This window comes from Suricata suricatta, chromosome 12, assembly GCF_006229205.1.
Source record: "Suricata suricatta isolate VVHF042 chromosome 12, meerkat_22Aug2017_6uvM2_HiC, whole genome shotgun sequence".
Classification (NCBI taxonomy): Eukaryota; Metazoa; Chordata; class Mammalia; order Carnivora; family Herpestidae; genus Suricata; species Suricata suricatta.
Window position 1 is genome coordinate 18297609 of NC_043711.1, and position 24291 is coordinate 18321899.

The window sequence follows — 24291 nt, forward strand, 5'->3', positions numbered from 1 at the left end:
GGAAGTGGCTTCCCCCAGGGAGCCGCTTCCTGACCTGCCAGGAGCCTGCTGGGGATTCAGAAAAGCAGGGCCTGGTGTGTTCTGGCTCTGAGGGGACTTTCATTCCAAGAAGAGCCTTTCTCAGCTGCTCCCTTACTTGAACTGTTCAATGTATGGAAGGGCAGCTAAGGTGGTACCACCTACCCACGATCCAGAGGCCTGGGGACCAGGCTGTGGGCTCTGTGAACCACATGTTGAATGAGCAGCCAGCTGTGACCTATCTACAGTGGCCACTCCCTCTGCCCCTGGGCACTGGGCACTGGGGTACAGAGGGGAGTGGGTGCACTGCGGGAGAGGGTCTTCTACATCTCTCCCATAGGGACGCTGCTGGCACTGAGACCTGCCCCAAAGGCTGAGACCCAGCCTTGCTTGCCATATCTAGTCCCAAAAGATGCTGCCCAGGAAATGTGCTTCTACTCCCAAGGTAGAGGCTGCCTAACGGTACCTCTGAGGCTGTGAGAAAGCCCTGAGGGCTCCCAGAGCATCCATCCCCCTAACACAGGGGTGAGGACCTTGAAGGAGGAGGTAGAGGCTAAGGTGGAACCCCTCTGATCAAGCTCCTGACAATCTCTGTGGGAGACAGAGGGAAGTCTTGCTGGGTTCAGAGAGCTTCCTTCCCTGTGTCCTCCCTGAGAGGCCTTTCTGCCTGGGCCTCAGCCTGGGTGGGGCTGAAAGAGGGCGTGGTCAAGGCTCCTCGCCATCTAGAAGAGGCTGGATAGAAATAGCTGTGCCCATCTGGGCGATGAGTCACTGAGGGGTGTTTTAGCTGTTTCTTGGAGAGGTTCTATTTTAGGTGAGTGCCTGTGACAGCCTGGGTGATGGAGGCTGGGTAAGGGAAGGTTCTGGTGGTGAGTGCAGGAGTTTTAGCACATGCCCTTATTCAACCCTGTCCAGAACCCGAAGAAGGGTCACTCCCAAGTCCCAGGATAAGGAGGTTTATGTTTCAGATTCCTCTTCTCAGAAGTCCCACCTCAGGGCATGCTATAGCCTGCAGGTGCACAGTGGAAATGGAGCCTGGGGTGTGCACTGGGCACCGACCACAGGAACTGGGTATGTGGCAGCTGCCCTGGGCCTCCCCTCAGAAGGCCAGTCCCCTCCAGGAATCCATCTGAGGGTAAGCAGAAACAGCTTGCCCCTGGGAGCTCCCACTTTGATGGGAAGTGAGTGCTCCCCACCCAACAGTGATTTTTTAAAGGGGTCTTTGGACTGAGTCCCAGGGACCCAAATTGTTTCCTCTGAGGCTCTCTCTCTCCAAAAGTGGACAGAGCTGCTTTGGGTCTGCAAAAACATCTAGGTCAGATGGGGCGCCTGGGTGACTCAGTCAGTTAAGCGTCTGACTTTGGCTCAGGTCATGATCTTGCAGTTTGTGAGTTTGAGCCCCGCACCAGCCTCTGGACCTACAGCTCAGAGCCTAGAGCCTGCTTTGGATTCTGTGTCTCCCTCTCCCACTTTCTCTCTCTGCCCCTCCCCCACTCACGCTCTGTCTCTCAAAAATAAATAAAACATAAAAAAAAATCCAAAACCATCTAGGTGAGTTGACAGTTCCCATCTGGGGGAATGGCTTCATACCCCAGTGCTGTGGCATCGCTGTTCTTAGGGTTTCTGGAACTGGGCTTGGCCTTTGAGGTCTCTGCCAGTGTTTTGCAGAGGGAACTTGTAAACCCTTGGAAGAGGATGGAATGCAGACGGCACCAGGCTCCAGGCCGCAGCTCAGAAGCTGGGCCGGACTGCCACGGCTGGTCTTATCCGCAACACCACTTCCTGGCTGGGTAACCACAAGAGTATGTGGTTAAATTATATCCCACCTTGGTTTTCTCCACTATGAAAACGAAATGAACATGTGAACTGTGAACATGCCCTGTGCGGTGCTGGGCACAAGGGGGCGCTCACCAAAGTGCAGTGTTCCCCCGCTCCTCCAATGCTGCTCTGGGCCTGGTGGGCAATAGACTTCCCAGCTAGCAAGTCAGCTAAAGCGGCAGCTGCACAGCCCTGTGACCTCAAGGCAGAGAGCAGGACTGGAGGCACTCCTGAGGGTGAACAGAAGGGGCTTTTTGCCTCAGGAACCAGATTGGACCTTTCCCTTGTGACCAGGCCACCACTGTACTTGTTTCAAAGGCTCTGGTGACAAGCATAGACGGAGCAGCCTTGGCCTGCAGCCTCAGCTCTGGTTGAAAAGGAGGAGCCTCTTCATTGGGGCACTGAATCTCCAATCTCAAGGTGTTGGCCTTGTGGGAACTGTACCCCCCACCCCCACCCCGTTGATAGATTGTTGGGATTAATCCCACAAGCAGCCTGTCTGGAGTGAGCCCTGCTCTGTACCACACACTATGTGTGGTCCTGAGAACACTTCAGCCAGAGCTCAAGAGCTAGGTGGGGAGGCAAGAGACGCCCAGGGAAACAAATTGGAGGAGACTTTGGAAAAGAATAAGCATAATGAAGAAAATGAAGTGGGTGATTAGATACAGAATACCTGGGAGAGTATGTTAGATTGTGTGGCCAGAGAGGGCCCTAATGGAGAGATCTGAGGCCTATATAGCTAGCCGGCCTGGGGGCTGAGAAAATTGTGAGGGCAGAGGCCCTGGTTACAGAAGTGAGCTTAGGGGACTACTTGGCAGAACAGGAGGCCCAACATGTCTGGGGTAAGACCACTAAGGGGGGATGGCAGGGAAGAAGGTCAGAGAGAGGAATGGGCTGGGTTAGATCGTGGGACCTCATGGGCCATGGGGAGTTCCCATGGCATTCATGATGGGAATTCACTAAGGGATTTGAGCCTGTAACTCTGATTTGTATGTAGATTTTTTGGAGGAAAAAATATTAGCTCATACACCTAAAAGTCCAAGAGCAGCCTTGAGGCATAGCTGAATCCAGGGAATTAAATGAACTCATCACATCTGCTTCTCTCTTCTTACCTTGGTCCGATTCTGACTGTCTATTGATGTCATCCTCAGCATCTCGCTGCATGTGGGGAAAGAGCGCTGCTGACCACTCTAAGGCTACTTTCCTCTATGAGTAATGCCAAAAGAAAAAAAACCCTCTCTCTCCCCTATTGTTCATTTAGCAAGGGCCCTGATCAGCCTTGTTTGCAAGGTCACATACCCGTCCCTGCACCCCTTGCTGAAACTAGTGATTGGCCCAACCTGAGTCACGCATTCACTTTATTCAGGGAGGGGTTGATGTAGAGAGAAAGTACATGTCCATCATGTCCATCACATAAATAGCAGCACATGACTTTTTGTTTTGAGGCACAGATTATCCCATTTTCTTAAAAAATGTGTCTTGCTTGAGGAAAAAAAAAAGAGTTTTTCATTCTGCTTACATCATCACTTACATTGCATTATTTTGCTCTCGAGATTGTTCATATGTATTTGTGTCCTCAGCTAGACTCTAAGCTCCTCCAGGACAGGGATCATGGTTTCTTTTCTTTTCTTTTTTTTTTTTTAATGCTTATTTGTGAGAGAGAGAGAGAGAGAAGAGAGACAGAGAGAGAGAGAGAGAGAGAGAGAGAGAGAGAGAGAGAAGGATCGAGCAGGGGAGGAGCAGAGAGAAAGGAAGACACAGAATTAGAAACAGGCTCCAGGTTCTGAGCGGTCAGCACAGAGCCTGATGTGGGGCTCAAACTCATGAACTGTGACATCATGGCCTAAGCCGAAGTTGGATGCTTAACTGACTGAACCACCGAGGTGCTCCAGCTTCTTTTCTTTTCTATGCCTCCCTCTCCCTCCTATTACTTTTCACTTATTTATTCATTTTGCAAGGTTTTAATTGAATATCTGTTGCATACCAGGCACTATACTAAGGTCATCCTTCTCTTTTTGATTTAAAAGATCACTCTGGCTGCTGTGTAGAAATGGTCCAAAGGGGGCAACTGGGGAAGGAGAGTGACCAACTGGAGGCTTCAGGGGTCATTGGTGAGGCAGGGAGTGGAGATGGAATAATATACAGAGATCAGAGGTAACCAGTGGGTGGTGGGGAAGACTCTTGAGCAAGAGGGTCTGGCAGGCAGCAGATCAGTGGTTGGGGGGTGAGGAGTGTGGGTAACTGCCCCTGTTCTGCTCCAGGCAGCTGGCAGCTCCCAGAGGTCAGGGCATGCCATCAGCTCAGTCAGCTCTGCCTCCTGGCATTCCAGAAACACCTGAGTGGTGCTTGCTGCTCCTGCCCATGTTAGGAGCTGGCCCTGGCTGCTGGGAGGCCCACAGTGGCCTGAGCTATGGACACTCTCAGTCTCGACCACCTCAATGACCATGATACTTCCTCCTCAGGTGAAGGAGTGGCTCTGTCTGAACTGCCAGATGCAGAGGGCTCTGGGGATGGACATGACCACTGCGCCTCGCTCCAAGAGCCAGCAGCAGCTGCACTCCCCGGCCCTGTCTCCTGCCCAGTCCCCAGCCAAACAGCCCCTGGGGAAGCCAGAGCAAGAGAGATCACAGGGCCCGGGGGCACCACAGCCAGGCCTCCGCCAGGCTGAGACAGCCAGGGCCACCTCAGTGCCGGGGCCTGCCCAAGCAGCTGCCCCTCCAGAGGTGGGGAGGGCGTCTCCTCAGCCCCCTCTCCCCATCAAGCCTTCCACAACGGATTCCAGGCCACCTGCAGGAGAGGCCCTGGCCAAAAGTGCCACCACAGTGCCCTCTGGGCCTGGTGCTGCTGAGCAGACCCAGGAGGGCCTCACTGGGAAGCTCTTCGGCCTTGGAGCATCACTGCTGACCCAAGCAAGTACCCTCATGTCTGTGCAGCCTGAGGCTGAGCCCCAGGGCCAAGTGGCCCCCAGCAAAGGGCCACCTAAGATTGTCTTCAGTGATGCCAGCAAGGAGGCTGGCCCGAGACCCTCAGGCTCAGGGCCTGGGCCTGGGCCAGCACCTGGAGCCAAAACTGAGCCTGGAGCCAGACCAGGTCCTGGATCGGGCCCTGGAGCCCTGGCAAGAACTGGGGGAACATCCAGTCCAAAGCATGGCAGAGCGGAACACCAGGCAGCAACCAAGGCTACTGCCAAGCCAAAGACCACGCCGAAGGAAAGGGCCACCTGCCCACTGTGCCAAGCTGAGCTCAACGTGGGCAGCAAGGGCCCAGCCAACTATAACACCTGCACCACCTGCAAGCTGCAGGTGTGCAACCTGTGTGGCTTCAACCCAACACCTCACCTGGTAGAGGTAAGAGCTGCACCAAGACCTGAAGTAATAGGGGGACTGGGAGGCATGGGAGCCACGAAGGGCTGCAGAGAACCAGGTCTTCAGCAGTTGTAGGGCCTCTACACAGCTACAGAGGGGCTATACTGACTTTTCTGTCCCTGCCCCAGGCTTGTTGTTCCCCTCAGAAAACTAACTGGCACAGTGGAGGGGTAATGGTGCCCACTGCCTCTGACTGGCTAACTGGTGCTCTGAGGCCAGTCATAACGGTAGCCAGGCTCAGGACACCCAGAACTGGCCTCCTCATTCCCAGCTATCCTGGGCATGGCCTCGATGGAAGATGCCAACTTCCCCTGCTCAGGTGGGGAGAACCTGAGGTCCCACCCCGCCCTCAGTCTATGACCCACACACGGGGTTGAAGGGCTGTTAGGCACAGGACTGTGCCCCATTGCCCAGGCTCCAGCCCAGCCAGGTGGTATCCTCCCTCCATCTCCTCCTCTGAGGTCATGGTATTGATGCCTATTTGTCAAAGCCAGTCGTTGGACCACATATTTTCCTTTGCCTGGGCCTGGTTCTCCCTGGGGCTGCTTGTGAGGATGCTCAGAGATGTTCTTCTTTCCCTTAGGGAAGTTTGAGAGAGTTCTGGGGTTAGGGCCTGTCTCTCTGCATCCTTGCTCCAGGGAAGGGTTCTGGGCACTATGCAGAGCTGGATAGAAAAGAGGTTGGAGCCCAGCCTGGCAGGCTCAGAAGGTACAGAGGTATGTGGGCAGCAGAATGAGCCTGGGCCTGGAGGCTGCTTCTGCTCCTCCCCTTACTCACTCTGCCCTGCCCCCAGGGCCATCCAAGTGAGCCCCTACCTTGGAGTGCCCTTAGGGCCAAGATGAGTGATTGGCTCATCTTGACAGGCAGATACACCCCCAACTATGTGACAGCAGGATAGGGTCAAGCCAAAGCCCTTCCTCCTGGACAAGGGCAGCCACCTGAGCCCTTGGGGATCCTAGGCTGAGCCATACATGGTCAATGGTGGGGCAGGGGAGTTCTGAGTTGCTTTGAGTCAGGCCTCCATTGGGGCAGCCCACCATGGTAAGGAAGACTGCTTTGGCTGTCATAGGCCATATTTTCCAACATGCAGAAAGAGCAGCTCTAAGCAAGAAAAGTGACCTCCTCACATGATGCCCATGTGGCCCTCAAGGCCCCATACTGCCACCTCTCAAGCCTTAGATCCAGTGGCTCACTGGAGGACAGTTGACCTGGCTGACTAGGGTGGAGAGGGGCCACCAAGGGGCCACCAGAGAGCCAGAGGAGTCCAGTCCAGAGACTGCCAGGCGCACACATGCTGTCAGCTGCATGGGGCACCCTGATCCTGAGGGACTGTGAGCCCTGTTGGATTGCTGAGCTGGTGTGGCCTGGGGGACCCTTGTCCCTGAGAGACCTCCTGGCCCACATTTCCTCACTCAGCAAGACATGCACAAAGAGGAAAACCATCTCTGTCCAAGAGTGTAAATGTTCCTGACAGCTCCTCCAGCAACCCCCGAGCCAGGCCAGGGGAAGTGCTGATTCTGCCCAAACATGTCTCAGTCACATGCTGACTCTTGGATGAGCATCTGGATTCTGATCCAAGCCTCTCCTTAGCCACTTGGTTGTCACCTTCCTGGGTCCCGGAGCTTCTGCTTCTTGATAGCCAACATCGCCCCCTGCCCTACCCCCCTCTGCGTCCTGCTGTCTCCAGGTCCTGCCCTACTGCCACCTCCTTGGCCAGAATCACCCTTATCATCCCAGGATTTGATGGGTTCCATGGGCCTGACAGCAGAGCTTCTGGGTGTCCTGGTTCTTAGCTCCTCCCCAACCCAGGGCCTCTTGCTCCTAATAGCAATCAGAGGGCAGTCCAGCTTCTCCAACTCCTTTCTCCTCATGGCTCTGCTTATCAATGCAGGTATCCCCAGAGGGGTCCTGGGGAAGGTGTGGGTGGGCAGCCATGATGCCCCCCTCCTGTGGTTCCCAGTACCATTGTTGCTTCTCTTCACTGTAACCAGGCCATGGACCATCTTTGATCTCAACTCATCAAATGGCCACTTGACATTCAGAGCAATTGTGTGCTTCTCTGTGATCTACTTTGTGTGAGAGACCTGCTGTCTCGCCCGCACCTTGCTAACCGAGGCCAGCCTGCCAGGCTCGGGATGACCGTGCTGTCTCTGTGCACAGTGTGAGGCACAGGGACCCTGTCTGCATGTAGGCTGGAGGCTTGAGGGAGGGATGGACCAGGGCAGGCCTACTGCCAGCTCCCCACAGCCCCATCAGACCTGCTGTGGCCCCATCTGAGATGAGAGCCAACTGTCTGGGCTGTCAGGTTGGGGATTTTCCTCAACATCTGGGAGCTGTAAAACCTCCTACCTTCTTCCTGGACAGGGAGTTTAGAGCATACAATGAAGGAAGCAGTAAAACTAGATCCCTTTTCTCTCAGAAATTCCCTCTGGGAAAAAAAAAAAGACCATAATGCTATTTAGTGAGTCATTTCATAATTAAGAGTTGTTGATTCCAAATTTTTTACCTATTTGTCTTTTGAAGGATAATAGTACCCACTGGTGTAATTTTTAATTGGCTTTCAGTTCAAAACAGAGTTTGTGCAGAAATTAGTGGAATTGGAAATGTTATAGTAATACCAACAGTTTCTGATCTTATTAGAATTGCCAAAATACCAGCCATACCCTTGAGAAGTCAGGCCTTCCTGGGCAAAGGGCCTGGCACTTGTGATATGCAGGGCTGGGCTGGGCTTATGTCGGGGCGGGGGCTGCATCGGGGGCACCAGGTGAGAGGCCAGCAGCTGCCTCTGGCGACAGTGGTTTCACAGAGTCCTGTCTCTTCCATGTAGAATGGGGGTGAGAGCACTCCCTCTTAGGTTTCTGGGAGAACTAGTTGAGATGCCACGCTTCAGATACTTATGCAAGGTCCGGCACACAGCCAGATTGGAACCAGAGTGTCCTAACAGGGAGTCTCTGTGCAGGGAAGAGAGTCTCCACTGGCCCCCGACTATGTGGGTGTGAACCAATCCTGTGGCCAGTGCAAGACACCAGTCTCATGAAGGATGCCCCATGGGGAATGGACACTTCTGGTATTGGAGCATGAGGAGAGCACAGCCCAGCCAGCAAGGCACATGTTGGGGATATCAGAGAGGATTCCTCTTATCAGAGGTAGAGGCCCAAAAAGGAGAAGCTTAAGCATGTCCAGAGACAGGGTGGGGCAGGGTCGTAGCATCAGGAGAACAGCGGCACCAGTGATGGCTATGTCTGTAGTCCAGGGTCTGGACATGCCTGTTGGGCCCTTTATGTCTAGACATCCTTTCTCTGGATTTCTCATCTACTGCCCCTCATCTGGCAGAGAGGCTGGGGGTATGTTGGGCCCAGTAGCTGACCATGGGGTGTTGGTCAGGCCGGTGTCATGTGATCAGACTGACATAGGCCAGCTCCACATACAAAGAGATTGCATTCTGCAGGGTCATTTAGATGATGGCAGGCAGTGCAAGAAGGATGCCCAACATGCATTGCGGCCTCACTGGGCAACCTTGGTCCTTGAGGCACAGTAGCCAATGGTCCTGGAAGGCAGCAGGGCTCATCCACCTGTGGGGTACTCCACAAACTCTCAGACAATTCACTTCTCCTTCCCCTGACCCCACCTCCCACCATTAGGTGGTGCTTACCTGGGGCATTCCTACCTTCCTGCCCCCAGAAAGGAACTGGACAGAGGGAGGCAAGGCAGAAGTGGTTATCAAGCATACCACTGTCCATTCCTAGGTCCCAGATCATCCCCTGCCCACTTGCCAAGGGGTCAGGCAAAGGGGAAGCAGGTACCAGCTCCCTGGGGCTGGCTGGGGGTAGGGGTGGGAGAGTATAAGAGAGGGTGTACAGGTAAATGAATGAATGAGGGAATAAACATGAATGGGTACATGAAAGAATAAGAGGAAAGATGGAATGAATGAGCAGGGGCAGGGTGAGGGGAGGCATGCTGTGGGGGGCAGAGATGAGAACTGAGTGAATAAAGGGGTGCCTGGGTGGCTCAGTCGGTTAGGTGCCCGACTTCAGCTCAGATCACGATCTCATGGTTGGTGAATTTGAGCCCTGCGTTGGGCTCTATGCTGACAGCTCAGAGCCTGGAGCCTGCTTTGGGTTCTGTGTCTCCCTCTTTCTCCGCTCCTCCCCTGAACATGCTCTGTCTTTCTCAAGAATAAATTTTTAAAAAACATTAAAAAAAAAAAAAAGAAGAACTGAGTGAATAAAGAACTCAGGACCTGTGCTCTAGCCCCCAGGCACCGAACCTCCTCATGGCCAGCCTCCTACCCCATCCCCATTCCCCAGACACTTAGGTCTGTGCCAGCTCTCCTCAGACTCCACCCCTACAGGCCCCAGTGCCTGCACCCTTCTCCCCCCACCTCCAGAGAGCTGGGGAGGGGCCTCCAGCAGCCAGGTCAGGTGTTTATTTTTAGCCCTTACCTCACATGCCTCCCCCTTCCTGCCTTCCCTCCTTCCCTGGCCGCCTGCTATAGCAGAGCCAGGAGCAAGAGGCCCAACTGGGCAGCCCCTTCTGCAGCCTGGCTGTCTCCATGAATAAGCGTGGGAAGGAACAAAACCCTGGGGAGCATGTGACCATAAGCGACATACTCTGCTGAGGGCTGGGCCTCTGGGCTCAGGTAAGCAGACCACTGCACAGGCTGGCTTTGAGCCCTTGGCATTAGGTCTGCCTCCTCCATCTAGAACATCTTTCCAAGGTGCCCTTGCTTCATTGGGACTGTTGCTTCTGGGGTGAGGTCTGCATGCCAGAGGCAGGGGTCAGAGGTTTGCCAAGCCCCTGAGGTGAGCCAGGGCAGATGACCTGACTTCGAGAAGCCTAAGCGGGAATGGCTGTGTGCAGGGCCCCTGAGTGGAGTCAGAACAGTGTTGCCATAGACCAGCCCCTGTCTGGGCCCAGATCCTAACCCCATCTTGCTGATCCTGGGGCTTTTCTCATTTCCAGAGCTCTCTTGGCTTCTGCCTACATGTCCCTTACCTCTCCATGATCTTTTTTCATGTCACAGCCCTCTTGGACATGGGGGGATTTCCACTGTGTCCCTAGGTGATATTAGAGGCACATGGGCTCTGAGGTCAGGCTGAGCCTCTGTGCTCTTCCAGGCCTGATCTCAGGGCTTGGGCTCGGCCTGCGAGGCATTCTTCCTAGGCACCTCTAGTGGTGACCAAGCCAAGTGAGCCCAAGACCCACCAAGTAGTCAGTACCCATTGCTTCATAGGGGTTTGTGTCAGCGATACATAGAGGATCAGATAAAGTCAAAGGGAGTTGGTAGTGGTGCTAGGGCCAGGGAACAGGGTGAGTAGATGTAGGACCTCGGAAGGGTCACCCTCCGTAGCTGGGCCTCCTGCTTAGGGCCTGTGTGTGGGATTGGGCCTCAGGGCAGAGTCCAAGCTCCAGTCTCAGAAAGCAGTCTCAAGGCTCTGAGGAACAAGCCTGTGGATCGGGCCTATCCCTTACACACACCAAGGGCCTGCCTCCTGCCTGGTCTGGCCTCTGCTGGGGCCCAGGGTAGAGACGTCATATGTAGCCCTTTGGGCAGGAAACCAGGGCAGCATCATTGATATGGGATCTGCCATGGTGACCTGAGGATACCAGGCTGTGGGCAGGCACTCTGGGGTTACTATGCCAAGGATCTGCCACATGTGCCAGGGTCTGACATAGGGACAGGGCAGTGTGTGAAGTAAGGGTGCCAAGGCTGTCAGCCCACTTTGGGCGGGTGAGGACCATGGTCTACCTCATTGCCCTGTCTCCTGGCTCTGTGATCCTGTGTGTTGAACCACAATGGCCCATCCCAGTGGCCAAGCCTGAGTGTCTGGACGCCTGAAAGGAGGCGCACCAGGAAGGTCAGAGTGCTGAGGCTCTGCCCCCTCCCCCAGAATGAGAGCAGGCATGAGTGTGTGGTTATCCCCTTTCCCACCTCACTCTGTGGGCCAGGGTGGGGCTTCAAGTCTTACCAAGGAAGAGCCCTGACTCTGGAGGAAGTTTCTGGGAGACATGCCCCTGTCAGTCTCTGACCTGCTGCACAAATCACCTATTCAGGGCCTGGGATGCTCAGACCTCACTCCTATGCAGACAGCTGAAGTTGGGGGAAGTAGACTTGGTTTCTGGTGTTCTAGGAACTTTACCACTGATATTCACGTCATACTTGGATGACCAGTTTGGGGCTGTGGGCTCCAGGAAGGCTACATGCCAGCCCCTGTGTCTGTCTTAGTCATGGCTGTGTCTCCAGACCCCAGCACTGAGCCTGACAGAGGGGATTACTCAGAGTACTGGACTGATGGTTGAGTGTTCGGTCTGCATCCAGATCTGGAGGAAGCAGGGCCCTTGCCCTAAGTGCCAGCACACATAGTCCTCATCAGAACCCTGGAGGCAGGAGGAAACTCCAACCTGAACCTCTTTGCTGGCGCTGAACAAGGTGACTTGGGCTGGGGGATGTAAGCAGAGGGGACTGCTTGCCTCCATCATCCCAGCGGGCTCTCCCAGACAGCCTACCCTGGCCCCAGGATCCTGCGGCCTCCCAGTGCAGCCCTTACTTGGGAAGCATATGGGGAGGATGGTGTCTGAGGCCTGAGGGCGAGGAGACCAACAAGGGGCCAGGCACCCAGGAGGCACTCCCTGTCTGAGGCCACTCCTGGTTTGCACGGGCTCTGGGCTGCTGGATGCTGCACCAGCTTCCCCTCCTCTCCAGACTCATGTGCTACCTGTAGCCTCCCCTCCCCTGCAGGTCTCCTTTTCTGGCCAGGTGCAAAAGCTCTCTGTGGAGTAAAGAAGGGACCCTTCTTTTTGGTTTATCATTTGAACTCTGAAGGATGGGGAAATCTGTCATTTGGGGGCAATAAATCTATCAGTCATTTTCTCCTTGTGCCTTTGGGGTCATGCTTTAGAAGACTGTCTCCTGCTATGGTTACAGAAATAGTCACAGAGATACTCTGAGTATACTGCGGTGTCTTTGTGATTTTCATCAGCCCCCTCTCCTCCCATTTCCTTACAGAAAACCGAGTGGCTGTGTCTGAACTGCCAAACTAAGCGGCTACTAGAGGGCAGCCTGGGAGAGCCGACCCACCTGCCGCTGCCCACCTCACAGCAGCCCCCCTCAGGGGCCCCTCTCCATGCAACTGGAGCGGCCCCTCCGAAGCAGAAAGGGCCACAGGGGCTGGGCCAGCCATCAGGCCCCCTGCCTGCCAAGGCCAGTCCCCTGCCCACCAAGGCTAGTCCCCAGGCCAAGCCCCTCAAGGCTTCTGAACCCAGCAGGACCCTGAGCAGTGCCCAGGAAAAGAAGACAGGAATCCCAGCTAAAGCTGAGCCTGGGCCAAAACCACCTCCAGAGACTACTCTGCCCCCTGGGACTCCTAAAGCAAAGACGGGGGCCCGGAGGACTGAACCTGCCACGCCTGTTGTCAAGGCTGTTTCAGAAGCCCCCAAGGGTGGGGAAGCAGAGGTCAGTCCCATTCACTTCCTAGGGCCCTTAGCTCTCAGGTGGGATGGTCTAGAGAAGGGCTTGGTTCTTTGGGACGTCGGCCTGGGGCGGGTCCTTGGGAGCCATAGAGGAGGTAAGGGATGCCTAGATGAGGCCCTAGTGGGCCTGGAGCCTATGTGTCATAGGCTGGCCCTATGTCTGGCACCTGGTTGAATGCTTGAGTGGATATTGCTACCATTAGATCTAATAAATCTTCTCTTTCAGAATCTAGGGCTTCTTGGGGTTTTCAAGACCAGAAAAATGGGGGGGGGTGGATCCCAATCCCCTGGGAGGTGGAGGGCCCCTTCCTCAGGACCCTGGGATTGACCGAGAGGGATAGGCTTCCCTAGTGAGCTGTCTGCCATGGAGAGTCAGCATCTGCTTTTTACCCTGCTGCAGGAGTTGGCAGGCAAGCCTTATTCTCAGGACCTGTCTCGGAGCCCACAGAGCCTCAGTGACACAGGCTATTCCTCTGATGGCATCTCCAGCTCCCAGAGCGAGATCACAGGAGTTGTACAGCAGGAGGTGGAGCAGCTGGACAGCGCAGGGGTGACAGGGCCTCGCCCACCCAGCCCCTCAGAGCTCCACAAGGTGGGGAGCAGCATGCGGCCTTCACTGGAGGCCCAGGGCCCAGCCCCCCGGGGTGAGCAGAGTAAGCCACCCAGGAGCAGTGGTGAGGAGCAGAAACAGAGGCCCCACTCCTTGTCCATCATGCCTGAGGCCTACGACTCCGATGAGGAGCTGGAGGATATCTTGGAGGAAGAGGAAGACTCTCTGGAGTGGAAGCGCCAGAGGGAGCAGCAGGACACAGCCGAGTCATCAGATGACTTTGGCAGCCAGTTGAGGCATGACTACGTGGAGGACAGCAGTGAGGGTGGCCTGTCCCCTCTCCCACCCCAGCCCCCAGCCCGGGCAGCAGAATTGACCGATGAAGAGTTCATGCGACGGCAGATATTGGAGATGAGCGCCGAGGAAGACAACCTGGAAGAGGATGACGTCACCACTTCTGGGCATGGCCTGGCCAAACATGGTGCCCAGAAGAGTGGCCCCAGGTCCCGGCCTGAGCCCAGCCAAGACCCAACGGCACTGCCCAAGAGACGTCTGCCTCACAACGCCACCACAGGCTATGAGGAACTGCTCTCCGAGGGAGGCCCAGCCGAGGCTAGTGATGGCACTGGGGCCCTGCAGGGGGGGCTCCGCCGCTTCAAGACCATTGAGCTCAATAGCACAGGCAGCTATGGCCACGAGCTGGACCTGGGCCAAGGTCCCGATGCCAGCCTGGAGCGGGAGCCGGAGTTGGAAATGGAGAGCCTGACAGGCTCCCCGGAGGACCGCTCTCGCGGGGAGCACTCCTCCACGCTGCCTGCTTCCACACCCAGCTACACTTCGGGCACCTCTCCCACCTCCCTGTCCTCCCTGGAGGAGGACAGCGACAGCAGCCCCAGCCGCCGGCAGCGACTAGAAGAAGCAAAGCAGCAGCGCAAGGCCCGGCACCGTTCACATGGGCCCCTGCTGCCCACCATCGAGGACTCCTCGGAGGAGGAGGAGCTGCGGGAGGAGGAGGAGCTGCTGCGGGAGCAGGAGAAGATGCGGGAGGTGGAACAGCAGCGTATCCGCAGCACGGCCCGCAAGACACGGCGAGACAAGGAAGAACTGCGGGCCCAGCGGCGGCGCGAGCGCTCCAAGACCCCCCCAAGCAACCTGTCACCCATCGAGGATGCCTCCCCAACTGAGGAGCTAAGGCAGGCGGCTGAAATGGAGGAGCTGCATCGTTCCTCCTGCTCCGAGTACTCGCCTTCCCCTTCCCTCGACTCAGAGGCTGAAGCTCTGGATGGTGGTCCCACCCGGCTCTACAAGTCAGGCAGTGAGTACAACCTGCCCACCTTCATGTCCCTCTACTCGCCAACTGAGCCGCCCTCAGGCAGCTCCACCACTCCCAGCTCCGGCCGGCCCCTCAAGAGCGCCGAGGAGGCCTATGAGGAGATGATGCGCAAGGCCGAGCTGCTCCAGCGGCAACAGGGCCAGGTGGCAGGTGGCCCCTCTCAGCCCACTGGCGCCCGGAGCCAGGGCACCTTTGAGTACCAGGACACCCCAGACCAGGACTATGGCAGGGCTGCACAGCCTGCCTCTGAGGGTACACCAGCCAGCCTGGGGGCAGCCGTGTATGAGGAGATCCTTCAGACATCACAGAGCATTGCCCGCATGCGGCAGGCCTCCTCCCGGGACTTGGCCTTCGTGGAGGATAAGAAGAAGGAGAAACAGTTTCTGAATGCCGACAGTGCGTACATGGACCCAATGAAGCAAAATGGCGGCCCACTCACCCCTGGTACCAGTCCCACCCAGCTCGCTGCCCCTGTGTCCTTCTCCACCTCCACCTCCTCAGATAGCAGTGGTGGCCGAGTCATTCCCGATGTCCGTGTTACTCAGCATTTTGCAAAGGAGCCTCAGGACCCCCTCAAGCTTCACAGCTCTCCTGCCTCCCCCAGCTCTGCCTCCAAGGAGGTAGGCATATCCTTTTCCCAGGGCCCTGGCACCCCAGCCACCACAGCCGTGGCTCCTTGTCCAGCCGGCCTGTCACGAGGTTATATGACTCCAACCTCCCCTGCAGGCTCTGAGCGTAGCCCTTCACCGTCTGCTGTAGGCCACAGCTATGGACAGAGCCCAGCCACTGCAAGCTATGGGTCCCAAACTGAGGAGCTACCCCAGGCCCTCAGTGGCCCCACTGCCAGCGGACGGGCTGCCAGAGACAAGCCCCTGAGTGTGAGTGATGGCGAGAGTGGCCCCCCCAAGGCCTCCCGGGGGTATTCCTACTTCGCAGGCTCCAGCCCACCTCTCTCTCCATCTTCTCCCTCAGAGAGTCCCACATTCTCCCCTGGCAAGCTGGGTCCCAGGGCCACAGCCGAGTTCTCTACACAGACGCCAAGCCCAACCCTTGCCTCGGACATGCCTCGGAGCCCTGGTGCCGCGACCCCAACACCCATGGTGGCTCAGGGCACACAAACACCACACCGACCCAGCACACCTCACCTGGTGTGGCAGCAGCCCGCTCAGGAGGCCCCCTTCATGGTCATCACCCTGGCATCAGATGCCTCCAGCCAGACCAGGATGGTACATGCCAGTGCCTCCACCTCCCCAGTGTGTTCGCCCACTGACACCCAGCCCACCACCCACAGCTATAGCCAGACAATACCTCCGAGTGTGTCCCAGCTGCCCCCAGAGCCACCTGGGCCGCCTGGCTTCCCACGGGCACCCAGTGCTGGCACAGATGGGCCCTTGGCAGTCTATGGCTGGGGTACCCTCCCTGCTGAGAACATCTCCCTGTGCCGGATCTCCTCTGTCCCTGGAACGTCTAGGGTGGAGCCAGGCCCTAGACCTCCGGGCAGTGCCGTGGTAGACCTTCGCACAGCTGTCAAGCCTACTCCCATCATCCTTACTGACCAGGGCATGGACCTGACCTCTCTTGCCGCGGAAGCAAGGAAGTATGGCCTTGCCCTGGATCCAATTCCAGGACGGCAGTCGACTGCTGTGCAACCTTTGGTCATCAACCTCAATGCCCAGGAGCAGACCCATGCCTTCCTCAGCACCGCCACCACCGTGAGCATCACCATGGCCTCATCTGTGCTCATGGCTCAGCAAAAGCAGCCTGTGGTCTATGGAGACCCCTTCCAGAGCCGGCTTGACTTTGGCCAGGGTGCGGGTAGCCCTGTGTGTCTGGCCCAGGTCAAGCAGGTAGAGCAGGCAGTCCAGACAGCCCCGTACCGAGGTGGGCCCCGTGGAAGACCTAGAGAGGCCAAGTTTGCCAGGTATAACCTGCCCAACCAGGTAGTAGCACCTCTGGCCAGAAGGGACGTTTTAATCACTCAGATGGGCAGTGCGCAGAGTGTTGGCCTCAAATCAGGCCCAGTGCCAGAGCCTGGTGCTGAACCCTACCGGGCTGCCCCCACAGAGCTGCGGTCACACGCTGCTCCAGGTGCCAGGAAGCCACACACAGTGGTGGTGCAGATGGGAGAGGGCACGGCAGGCACTGTGACCACACTGCTCCCAGAGGAACCTGCAGGTGCCCTGGACCTCACTGGGATGAGGCCTGAGAGCCAGATGGCATGCTGTGACATGGTCTACAAGTTCCCCTTTGGCAGTAGCTGCACAGGCACCTTCCACCCCACCCCTAGTGCTCCTGAGAAGAGTGTGTCAGACGTTGCCCTACCTGGCCAGAGCAGCGGTCCCTTCTACAGTCCCCGGGACCCTGAGCCTCCCGAGCCCGCCACCTACCGGGCACAGGGGGTAGTGGGGCCTGGGCCCCAAGAGGAGCAGAGGCCCTACCCACAGGGCCTTCATGGCAGGCTCTACTCTTCCATGTCTGACACCAATTTGGCTGAGGCTAGCCTCAACTACCATGCCCACAGGATTGGGCAGCTCTTCCAGGGCCCGGGACGAGACTCGGCTGTGGATCTCAGCTCGCTGAAGCACTCCTACAGCCTGGGCTTTGTGGATGGACGCTACCTTGGGCAGGGCTTGCAGTATGGCTCGTACACAGACCTGCGTCATCCCACAGACGTTTTGACTCACCCACTTCCCATGAGGCGCTACAGTTCAGTGTCAAACATCTACTCAGACCACAGGTATGGCCCACGGGGAGATGCAGCTGGCTTCCAGGAGGCCAGTTTGGCCCAGTACAGTGCTACCACTGCCCGTGAGATCAGCCGCATGTGTGCTGCCCTCAACTCCATGGACCAGTATGGAGGGCGGCATGGCAGTGGTGGTGGTGGCCCTGACCTCATGCAGTATCAACCCCAGCCTGGGCCTGGGCTCAGTGCCCCCCAAGGTCTGGCTCCCCTCAGACCCGGCCTCCTTGGGAACCCCACCTTCCCAGAGGGCCACCCAAGTCCCGGGAACCTGGCCCAGTACAGGCCTACAGTAGGCCAGGGAACAGCAGTGAGACAGCTGCTGCCATCCACAGCCACTGTGCGTGCAGCTGACGGCATGATCTACTCAACTATCAACACTCCAATTGCTGCAACACTGCCCATAACCACCCAGCCCGCCTCAGTACTGCGGCCCATGGTGCGCCGTGGCATGTACAGGCCTTACATGTCTGGTGGGGTCACAGCCGTGCCGCTCACCAGCCTGACACGCATGCCTGTGATTGCCCCCCGGATACCTCTTGGGCCCACAGGGCTGTACCGATATCCTGCACCAAGTAGATTCCCCGCTGCTCCCAGCATTCCACCTGCTGAGGGCCCTGTCTACCTGGGGAAACCTTCTGCTGCTAAGGCCGTGGGTGCTGGGGGTCCACCAAGGCCAGAGCTGCCAGCAGGGGCAGTTCGGGAAGAGCCTCTTTCCACAGCCACCCCTGCTACCGTCAAGGAGGCTGTAGCAGCCCCAGCCCCAGCCTCAGCCCCTCCTGCCGGACAGAAGCCACCCGTAGATGCTGCTCCAGGGGGCGGCAGCGGGGTCCTCAGCCGGCCAGGGCTGGAGAAGGAGGAAGCTGCGCAGGAGGAGCGACAGCGGAAACAGCAGGAGCAGTTGCTGCAGCTGGAGCGGGAGCGGGTGGAGCTGGAGAAGCTGCGGCAGCTGCGGCTGCAGGAGGAGCTGGAGCGGGAGCGGGTGGAGCTGCAGCGGCACCGTGAGGAAGAGCAGCTCCTGGTACAGCGCGAGCTGCAGGAGCTGCAGACCATTAAGCACCATGTGCTGCAGCAGCAACAGGAGGAGCGGCAGGCCCAGTTCGCCTTGCAGCGGGAGCAGCTGGCACAGCAGCGCTTGCAGCTGGAGCAGATTCAGCAGCTGCAGCAGCAGCTGCAACAGCAGCTAGAGGAACAGAAGCAGCGACAGAAGGCCCCCTTCCCTGTGGCCTGCGAAGCACCTGGCCGAGGGCCTCCCCAAGCCGCTGCGGAGCTGGCTCAGAATGGCCAGTACTGGCCACCCCTGACCCACACCACTTTCATCGCTGTGGCAGGGCCGGAGGGGCCTGGGCAGCCTCGGGAGCCCGGGCTGCATCGGGGCCTCCCCAGCTCTGCCTCGGACATGTCACTGCAGACGGAGGAGCCATGGGAGGCAGGCCGCAGCGGCATCAAGAAGCGGCACTCTATGCCTCGCCTGCGGGATGCCTGCGAGCCAGAGTCGGGGCCCGAGCCCTGCACGGTAAGGAGGATTGCAGACAGCAGCGTGCAGACAGACGACGAGGATGGGGAGGGCCGCTACCTCCTGACCCGGCGGCGCCGGGTGCGGCGGAGCACAGACTGCAGCGTGCAGACGGACGACGAGGACAGTGCTGAGTGGGAGCAGCCAGTGCGCCGCCGCCGGTCGAGGCTCTCTCGCCACTCAGATTCCGGCTCCGACAGCAAGCATGATGCTGCTGCCTCGTCGTCCCCTGCGACTGCTGCTGCAAGGGCCATGAGCAGCGTGGGCATCCAGACCATCAGTGACTGCTCTGTGCAGACAGAACCTGACCAGCTGCCCAGAGTCTCTCCAGCCATCCACATCACAGCCGCTGTCGACCCCAAGGTGGAGATCGTCAGGTACATCTCGGCGCCAGAGAAGACTGGGCGCGGGGAGAGCCTGGCCTGCCAGACGGAGCCCGAGGGGCAGGCCCAGGGTGTGGTTGGGCCGCAGCTTGTGGGGCCAACCGCCATCAGTCCCTACCTGCCTGGCATCCAGATCGTCACCCCAGGGCCCCTTGGCAGATTCGAAAAAAAGAAGCCAGATCCCCTGGAGATTGGGTACCAGGCTCAGCTGCCCCCGGAGTCCCTGTCACAGCTCATGAGCCGCCAGCCTCCTAAGTCTCCCCAGGTCCTCTACTCACCGGTCTCACCCCTGTCCCCACACCGGCTCCTGGACACCTCCTTTGCTTCCAGTGAGAGGCTGAACAAGGCTCACGTGAGTCCCCAGAAGCACTTCACCGCTGACAGCGCTCTCCGCCAGCAGACGCTGCCTCGCCCCATGAAGACCCTGCAGCGGTCCTTGTCCGACCCTAAGCCCCTCAGCCCCACCGCCGAGGAGTCTACCAAAGAGAGGTTCTCCCTCTACCAGCACCAGGGGGGACTGGGTAGCCAGGTATGGGCACAGGGGCTGGTCCAGGGTGGGACAGGGGTCTCTGTCTAGCCTGGGGGCCCCATAGGGAGGGGTTTCTCCTGGGGTGGGGGTGGAGTCACCTCCAGCTCCAGAGGCCCAGAGGCAGGAGCTGAGGATGAGGACTGGACCTTCCCGGATGCACACCTGGTGGATGGAGCCAGCAGCCTGGCAAGGACATCTGGGCAAATACAGACTCACACACTGGCCCCCACAGCCACCCATCCAGACACTGCTAGCAACCTGAGCCTCTCCTCAGCACTGCCTCTTCACAGCCCATATCTGGTCCAGTCCCTGCCTTGTCCCCGCCACCCACACTGCCCCAAGTCTAGGCCCCTCCCATTCCAAACCTCTACTGTGGATATTTCCTTAGAAAATCAGTAACATGGACCTGGCTGGGCTGCTCCCTACTCCCCAGCCATGGCCGGGCTTCCATGGCTCCACAGGAAGCCCAAGGCCCTTGGTTGAGCATTCAAGGTCCATCCCAATGGGCTGCAACATCTCTTGGTCTCATCTTGTCCCCTGCCCCTATCTGGCCCTCAGTAAGTCTGCTCCAGGTATGCTCCCCTAGGCAGGGAACCCTGGAGCATCAACATGCCCTTGCCTGTGGCTTTAGTTGCTAAGGATGCCCTGGGACTGAGCAAGGTGGCGTGCTGTGGATTGCAGTGCAGGGTAAGATAGGAGTTGCAAGGGCCTTCTGTCAAGGATTTTGAGTACCAGGCTAAAGAGCATGGGCTTTTCTTGTAGGCCCTTGGACTTCTAGAGGTTTTGGGCAAGGTGAGACAGGCAAGATGGAAAGTTTCTTGGGCAGAATGTGGGTAGATGAACTGAAGGGAAGACTGCACAGTGGCCCTGGGGAAAAGGGGTAGGAACCAGAGCCATTCGGAGGTATGTTTTCTGGGTGTGATACAGAGAGGAGAGGGTGGGGCTTCGAGGTGGGGTGGTAGAGGTGATGAGCTGGGGTAACAGAGAGCCCTGGGGTGTGCAGGCTTGAGAGTGTGGGGGTGAATCAGGAGTCTGGGCTGGCAGGGAGCACAGGCCAGAGAGGCAGGCCATCCTGGCTCCAGGCCAGGGTGGGCACAGAAGTTCCATGGGCCCGCAGTACGGTGCCATGCCATGATGGGCCCTCATGGGGTACAGCCACAATAACAAAAGATGAACAATAGAGTGAGGAGTTCAAAAAGTGAAATGTGTCGTTAAATGCCTACCCATTGTTCTGAGGCTCTGGGGCACACTATCATTTCCTTTGTGACAGATGGTGAGTGTGGGTGGGAGGTTTTTATGTAGTTCCTTGGCAAGGTAAAAAGTAAGAAGCCCAATGTCAGGCTCTGGTGTATTTTGGGGATTTGGGTGATCCATAAAAGCCCAAAGTCCTAGGGCACTCTGGGAAGGCTAGGAACTAGAGACAAAGGACCCAGGGTAAACCTTCCATCGCCTTCCAGTGATGTGGACCTTCAGGTAATGTAAAGGGCAGGTGAAGAGAGCTGCACCGAGGGCAGCCTCAGGGAGCCTGGACCAGGAAGCAACACAGCCAGAGGTGGGAGGCCCTGTAGGGTAGCTGGGGGCCAGGCCCAGAGCACAGTCCAGAGAGTTTGGCAGAGGGTGATGGAGGGCAGCTGGGAGAAGAAGGTGGACAGGCGGCTGAGCTGCATGTCACTTAAAAAAGGAGTAGGGCAGGGGGCAGGAAAAGACCCAGAGCCTGAAGTAGCTGACATACAGTCAGCATGTGCCCCTTTCCATGACCCTCTGGGGAGGCTGGTGGGCACCCAGGGACCACTCCCTTCCTGTCCATGGCCCTCTACTGCCCTTGGTCCTCACCAGCTGCTAGACTTAAAACCAGAGCCAGACTGTACTCTCCTCACCTCAGGACACTCAGTGGGAGACAGAGGGTGGCGAGCCCACTGGACATGGGCACGGTTCTCAGGGCCACTGTGTGCTAGAAGTTCTCAGAGGCAGGCCAGTCCTGGAGACCAGCACAGAGGGGCATCTATTCCACCCCTCCCCTGCTGCCCAGAGGGCTGGGAGGGAGAAGGCCTGTCAACTGATCACAGGCCAGTGATGATCACCACCAGTGGGTGGGGGCGGGGTGGGGGGGCCCCACCGCAAGGCAGGCCTCAAGGCTGCCTGGTGAATCAGAGCACCAACTGTATGGAGCCCAGCCTCTGCCCTGACCCAAGCCAGGGCTCTTCTACCTTTTGCCCCACCAAGTCACCCACACCTTGGGTCTCAGTGCTGCCCGCCCTTCCCTCTGTCTCAGGTGTCGGCGCTGCCACCCAACGGCCTGGTCCGCAAGGTGAAGCGGACACTGCCCAGCCCCCCTCCAGAGGAGGCTCACCTGCCCCTGGCTGGCCAGGCCCCCCCACAGCTGTATGCAGCCAGCCTGCTGCAGCATGGGCTGGCGGGGCCCACCGCTGTCCCTGCCACCAAGGCCAGCCTGCTCCGGGAGCTGGACCGGGACCTGCGGCTGGTGGAGCATGAGTCCACCAAGCTGCGCAAGAAGCAAGCAGAGCTGGACGAGGAGGAGAAGGAGATTGACGCCAAGCTCAAGTACCTGGAGCTGGGTATCACACAGCGTAAAGAGTCTTTGGCCAAAGACCGAGGTGGCCGTGACTACCCACCCTTGCGTGGTCTCGGTGAGCATCGTGACTACTTGTCAGACAGCGAGCTCAACCAGCTGCGGCTCCAGGGCTGTGCCACTCCTGCTGGCCAGTATGCAGACTTCCCTGTCACCGCCACTGCTCCTGCCACCCCCTCTGTCCCCACTGCCTTCCAACAGCCCCGATTCCCACCTCCAGCCCCACAGTACACTGCAGGCAGTGGTGGGCCAACTCAGAATGGATTCCCAGCCCACCAACCACCCACCTACCCTGGCCCCGGCACATACCCGGCACCTGCCTTTCCTCCTGGTACCAGTTACCCGACTGAGCCTAGCCTGCCAAGCCAGCAGGCTTTCCGTCCCACAGGCCATTATACAGCCCAAACACCCATGCCAACCACCCAGAGCACTCTTTTCCCAGTCCCAGCTGACAGCCGTGCCCCCCACCAGAAGCCACGCCAGACGTCATTAGCTGACTTGGAACAGAAGGTACCCACTAACTATGAGGTGATCGCCAGCCCAGTCGTGGCCATGTCTTCAGCCCCACCTGAAACCAGCTATAGTGGCCCAGCAGTAAGCAGCAGCTATGAGCAAGGCAAGGCTGCTGAGCTGCCCCGGGCCGGTGACCGTAGCAGTGTGAGCCTGAGCTCAGTCTCCACCTACCCCTCTGACTCCCATTACACCAGCCTAGAGCAGAATGTCCCTCGAAACTATGTGATGATTGACGACATCAGTGAGCTGACCAAGGACAGCACCTCCACTGTCCCTGATAGCCAGCAACTGGAGCCGCTGGGGCCAAGCAGCAGCAGGCGTCCAGGGAAAGAGCCGGGAGAACCCGGCATCCTTGAGGGGACTGCATTGCCCTGCTGCTACACCAGAGGGGAGGAGGAATCTGAGGAGGACTCTTACGATCCCCGTGGGAAGAGTGGCCATCACCGGAGTCTGGAGAGCAATGGCAGACCAGCCAGTGCCCACTACTATAGTGACAGTGACTACAGACACGGGACTCGAGCAGAGAAGTATGGCCCAGGTCCCATGGGGCCTAAGCATCCCTCCAAGAGCCTGGCACCAGCTGCCATCTCCTCAAAACGCAGCAAACATCGGAAGCAGGGCATAGAGCAAAAGATCTCCAAGTTCTCACCTATCGAAGAGGCCAAGGATGTGGAGTCTGACCTGGCCTCCTACCCCTCCCCTACAGTCAGCAGCAGCCTAGCCTCTCGGGGCAGGAAGTTCCAGGACGAAATCACCTATGGGCTCAAGAAGAACGTGTATGAGCAGCAGAGGTACTATGGGGTGTCCAGCCGGGACCCAGTGGAGGAGGATGACCGCATGTATGGAGGGAGTGGCCGGTCCCGGGTGGCATCTGCATACAGTGGGGAGAAACTGTCCAGCCATGACTTCAGCAGCCGGGGCAAGGGATATGAGCGGGAACGGGAAGCTGTGGAGAGACTTCAAAAAGCGGGCCCCAAGCCCTCGTCCCTGAGCATGGCCCATGGCCGGTCCCGGCCCCCCATGCGGAGCCAGGCATCTGAAGAGGAGAGCCCCGTCAGCCCCTTGGGGCGGCCCCGCCCTGCTGGCGGCACTCTCCCTCCTGGGGACTCCTGCCCACAGTTCTGCTCCAGCCACTCCATGCCTGACGTCCAGGAGCATGTCAAGGATGGGCCGCGGGCCCACACATATAAGCGTGAGGAGGGCTACATCCTGGATGACTCCCACTGCGTAGTTTCCGACAGCGAAGGTAATGGCAGCCAGGGGTGATTTCTGCAGCCGCTCAGCACCTGGGGGGCCTGCCCGCCCATGGGGCCCTGGGCCCTGAGATGTCCCAGGGGGGCCTGGCTTGGTGCCTCATCCAGTGGGCTGTTCCACCTTCGCTCTGGTCCTGGTTGTGGGGGGGGGCGGGCGGGGGGCCTAGTGTTAATTGCTTATGGCTGTGGTGCCCACTTTCTGGTTTCCTTGCA

At 58.2% G+C, this 24291-nt stretch overlaps 1 protein-coding gene across 1 annotated transcript in view; it reads left to right on the forward strand.

The window, feature by feature from the left end:
- BSN (bassoon presynaptic cytomatrix protein) overlaps positions 1-24291 on the forward strand; it is a 95407-nt gene that overhangs the window by 62262 nt on the left and 8854 nt on the right. The window contains exons 5-8 of the mRNA XM_029917873.1: positions 4299-5183; positions 12208-12654; positions 13072-19722; positions 21995-24071. Of these exons, the coding sequence (XP_029773733.1) occupies positions 4299-5183; positions 12208-12654; positions 13072-19722; positions 21995-24071 (10060 nt within the window). The remainder of the gene's footprint in view (positions 1-4298; positions 5184-12207; positions 12655-13071; positions 19723-21994; positions 24072-24291) is intronic.